We start from the raw sequence: 5,335 nt of genomic DNA on the forward strand, positions 1-5,335 counted from the left end.
ACGAAGGAAGGGAGTAAGGAATTGAGGATGGGTGCAAGAAGCATAAGATGTTATTACTCTGAGGATACTTCAAGGGAGTGGGGGAGTCCAAACAATCAGCAATTGTCCTTTTCAGGTAGCTATCTATTTATTTGACACATACTCTTTGCCAGTCATTATGGAAGAATTTTTCATATATTTAATCTTTATGAGATATAGTAGTCTCTTCACTTTATAGATAAAGAAACCAGTGCTTATAGAGTATTTTTCCCAAGATCACAAAGCTAGTGAAAAGCCAAGACTGATTTTGAAATCAGGTCTATCTGACTCCAATGTTTGTTTTAAATTTCTCATGCAGCATTAGACTTCAGTTGGTTATAAAGCACCATGTGACTCACTGCAGATCCTTCCATCTAACTGGAAAGTCACGGCGTGTACATGAAACAAAGACACCATATTCATCATTCTGCTTCTAACTTGCCTTTGTTTTACTTTAAATGATAGCTTTTGTCCTCATGAGATATTCACAAAACATCACAATGATGTTTGCCAAATGTGATAGGCTACTACGTAAGGGACAGATTAGTTGTGATCAGGGCTCAGTTTTGTAACAGTACATTATGTGGAATTATCAATTCCAGGAAACAGCAGAAGCAAGTTACAGAGATAGTTAACAAATACAAGGAACTATCAAAAATGGTAAGTCTAAGCCCTGACGGGGTAGTTCAGTTGGTTAGACTAGCATCTATATACTCCAAGGTTGCAGGTTCAATGCCCAGTCAAGGCATATAGAACATATATAAGAAACAACCAATGAATGCATAAACAAGTGGAATAACAAAGCAATGTTTTTTTCTCTCTCAAAAAAAATCAATCAATAAAAAATTATTATTTAAATGACAGTTTTAAGTCCTTAATTTTATTAATTAGACTTTATTACCTGTATTAAATATTGACTGTAACAAATTTGTGGATCCTTCTAAAAGAATTCACAATCTAACAAAATTTAAGTCATTCTGAATCATATCTTATCATCATCAAACTAAAACTAAACAAAAAAAATATTGAGTTCACCAATATCTGTCACAGTTCATTTTATTTGTCAACTTGGCCAGACTATGGCGACTAGCTGTTTGGACAAACATCAGTCTAGGTGTTGCTGAGCAGGTATTTTTTAGATGTGATTAACATTAAATCAATATAATTTGAGTAAAGCAGATACCTTCTCCAATGTGGGAAGGCCTCATCCAATAAGCTAAAAGTCTTATAAGAAAAGACTGAGGTCCTCCTTGGATTCCAGACTGCAACATCAATTCTTCCCTGAGTCTCTAGCCTGCAGGCTTACCCTGCAGATTTCAAACTTGCCAGCTTCTACAATCATATGAGCCAATTCTTTGATCAATCTATATATCTCTATCTCTCTCTTTAAGTTTGTATAATATATATATTTCATACTGTTCCCATTTCTCTAAGAACCCTAATATAGGGTTCATATTTTTAAATCAAATGTACATGTATATTTTATATATGCAAAAATAAATGCCAAATGACCATATTAGATTTATTTCTATGTTCATAGCACCATTATACAGTACACATACAATTAATGATTGATGCCTGAATACAATACATGAATAAATGAATGTCTAAATCAAACAAACAATAAACTATTACCTTTACTTGGACGAATGGAAAATGGCATTCCTCTTTCTGTGTTTACTGGTATCCATTCAAAGCGAACAAGATAATTCTGATGATTATGCAACGTAACTGTCTCCCTAAAACATGTTTTCAACAAGAAGCCATGTGGTTTTAACTCTACCTCATCGGAAGATAGCTCAAGTCTTACTGGCATGATATTTGCCCTCACTAGGAGGTGCCCACTAGGTATATTGTTCACTCTAAAGGTGAAAGACCTGTAACACAACAAAGGCATCGGAATTTAACTGATAATAACTATTTGCAATTATAGAATTAAGTTACATGTAAAAATGCACATACTGATGACTAACATCCTCAATTCTTAACAAAATATCAAACTAATCATGAAAGAAGACTACAACTGAAATATGAGTCTATAAATCTACATTTATAGACTGATACATAAATTGATACATATACAGTTTATACATATATAAATTGATACATATATAGTTTCTATGTTTGGGGATCAAATATAATATATATTATTAATTATTAGGGCAAATAAAAACATATCCTATAATAGGACACTTTGATTCTAGCAAATAGAAATTTGAAAATAAATCATACTTCCAAAATTTTCCAGCAGTGGAAGAATGGAATATAACTGAAATATGAGTACTGGCTGAAGGTGGAATCACATATGAAAATTGTTTGGTTTTCTGAAGTTCTTTCAAATTAACATCTAAATGGAGCAAAATATACTTAGGTAGCATATTAACAACATGCAGTTGATGAGTATTTATGGAGTTCACACAAATATCACCAAAATTAAGGACAGAGGGCCCTAAAAAAAGAAAAGGTATTAAGTTTAATATTGGCAACTGTTCATTTTTATAAAGTTTTCATAGTATATTTTGATCAACTTATAAAAAAATGTTAGTCAGAAATATATTCATTATAATGTCAGAAATTATTAACCAAGTTTTTATCCAAATGTCCATAATTTGCTATTTGGAGATTACTGGTTAATATTCAATATAATTATATTCTGATTACATGGAAAATTATTAGCACTCATTATAACTCATCTTAGTACATGAATTTTCATACACCAACACCGTTTCCACTTTCATCAATACATTTATGTTCATTTATCCAGAATTTACAAAAATTGGTAATTTTCCCAGGAATTATTGCTTATGTTTTCTCTTTGAATGCCTAAAGGTTTTATATCATAACAATTTTTTTTTAATCCTCACTCGAGGATATTTTTCCATTGACTTTTGGAGAGAGTGGGAGGGTGAGAGACAGAGGGAGAAACATCCACGAGAGAGACACACATCGATTGCTTGCCTCCTGCAAGTGCCCCGACCTGGGCCTGGGCCAGGGAGAAGCCTGCAACCAAGGTACATGACCTTGACCAGAATCAAACCCAGGACTCTCTATTATAACAATTTAAATAACTATGTCTTATCCTGCTTTATTTTTTAACACATTGATTTAATTATAACTGATACACAGTAAACCATACATGCTTATAAGTGTAGAATTTCATAAGTGTTGACTTGTCTACTCCTGGGAAAAAACCACAATGAAGAGAGTGAATATCCATCATTTTAAAAAGTTTTCTTTTAAAAATGTGCCCCTTTATATTCTCCCCCTCCCACCATCCTCTGTATTCTCCTTTCCCAGACAACCTCTCATCCTCTTTATGCCACTGCAGATTAGTTTGCATTTTCTAAAGTTTCATATGAGTGGAATAATACAGAGTTGTACAGTTTTTCTCTGATTTCTTTCACTCAGCAATTCCTTGGAGAGTCAATAGTCCATCCCTTTATATTACTAAGTAGTAGTCTACCATAGGTGAATGTTTGTTTATTCACCTGTTGATTGACACTTGGATTGTTTCCAGATATTGGCTATTACAATCAAAGCGGCTAAAACCTTTGTGCATAACTATCTGTTCGAACATATACTTTTATTTATTTTGGATAAATATCTGAAAATGGAATGGATGGATCATATGATACACATATGTTTAAATTATGAGAAACTGGCAAACTGTTTTAAAGTAGTGGGTAATTTCACATCCCCCACCTAGCCATATATAAAAGTCCAGTTCCCTCACATCTCCAACAACAGCTGAAATGGTGAGCTTTTTTCTTTTAACTTAAGCCATTCGAATAGATTTATCTCCCTGTGGTTTTATTTTGTTTCCCTAACAACCAACAATGTGCATCATTCTATGTGCCTACTTGTCAGCTGTAGATTTTCATTAATGAACGATCTATTCAAACTCTTTGTCCATTTTTAATTGGGTTGTTTGTTTTCTCAAAATTGAGTCTCAAAAGTTTTATATACATTCTGGTTGCAATTCTTTCATCAGATATATAATTTGCAAATATTTTCTCTCAATCTATGGTTTGTTTTTATCCTCTTATTAATGTCTTTTGGAGAGCAGATGTATTTAAAGTTTATCAATCCCTATTTATCCATTTTTTCTTTCATGGATCATGTTTTTCTGTGATATCTAAGACATTTTTGCTTTCCCCATGATCACAGACATTTTTTCCTATGCTTCCTCCTATAAGGAAGCACATGGATTTGGTAGATGATGTAAGACATAGATACAAACTCTAGGTTTTCATTTTTATTTTTTTAGTGTATGGCTCATATGTTCCAGCACTTCTTATTATAAAAACTATCCTTTAAAAAAAAAGAAACCAATAAAAAAATAAAAAGACTATCCTTTCTGCACTTCATTGCTTTTGTTCCTTTGTCAAAATTCAGTTGTCTAATATGTGTAGGTCTATTTCTGAACACTCACTTCTGTTTCATTGGTCTATGTATCTATAATTATCCCAGTGTCACACTGTATTTCTTACTGTAGCTTTGTAATTAATCTTGAAACCAGGTACTGTTTTATCTCCAATTTGTTTTCCTATTTCACAGTTGTTATGACTATTATCATGTTTCCATAGTGTAGTGGTTATCACGTTCACCTCACAATTGTTTTGACTATTATAATTCTTTTGCTTTTCCAAGTGAATTTTAAAATGAACCTGTCAATTTCTACAATAGATACTGATGGAGCTTTGCCTGGAATTGGGTTGAACCTACAGATCATATGGATCATTTTTTCATGTCTTCTATGTCTCTAAATAATTATTTTAATATGTGGAAGATAATTATAAAAACCTTTTAATGTCCTTGTCTGACAATTCTAACATATGTATCAGTATTGGGTAGGTTTAATTGATGCATTATTCTCATTAGGGGTTGTTTTGCCTCATGCCTAGTAGTCTTTGTTTGGATGTCAAATATAGTATTTACCACATTATGTGCTAGCTATGTTTTGTACTCCTAATAATATTCTTGAGCTTTGTTTTGAAAGTTACTTTGAAACTGATAGATCCTTCCTGGTCTTGCTTTTATGAAAGTTACCTGAGACCAGAGCAGTACTCTGAATAGTAATAATGATTCTCCACTACTGAGACAAGAACTTCTGAGTACTCTGCCCCAATGTCCTATGAATTATAAGGTTTGTTTGTTTTGTCCAGTTTGCCAGGTGGAAACTTTCAGTCACTACTCCTGGCCTGTGTGAATACCGGGTGATTCTATAAACCTTTCTAATGGTTTTTCCCGTAGCTTTACCTAATTTCCTAACAATACCGTTAACTAATAGGAACCTAATTGACATTTAAAGAATCTT

The 5,335-nt window shown here is 32.7% G+C and overlaps 1 protein-coding gene across 1 annotated transcript in view; it reads right to left on the reverse strand.

Annotated features, from left to right (window-relative positions):
• Window positions 1–5,335, reverse strand: part of CFAP47 (cilia and flagella associated protein 47) — a 458,234-nt gene that overhangs the window by 386,978 nt on the left and 65,921 nt on the right. Inside the window, 2 exon segments of the mRNA XM_015571970.1 lie at window positions 1,654–1,895; window positions 2,251–2,467. Of these exon segments, the coding sequence (XP_015427456.1) occupies window positions 1,654–1,895; window positions 2,251–2,467 (459 nt within the window).

The sequence above is a fragment of the Myotis davidii genome, unplaced genomic scaffold (genome assembly GCF_000327345.1).
Source record: "Myotis davidii unplaced genomic scaffold, ASM32734v1 scaffold1107, whole genome shotgun sequence".
In the NCBI taxonomy this organism is placed as follows: Eukaryota; Metazoa; Chordata; class Mammalia; order Chiroptera; family Vespertilionidae; genus Myotis; species Myotis davidii.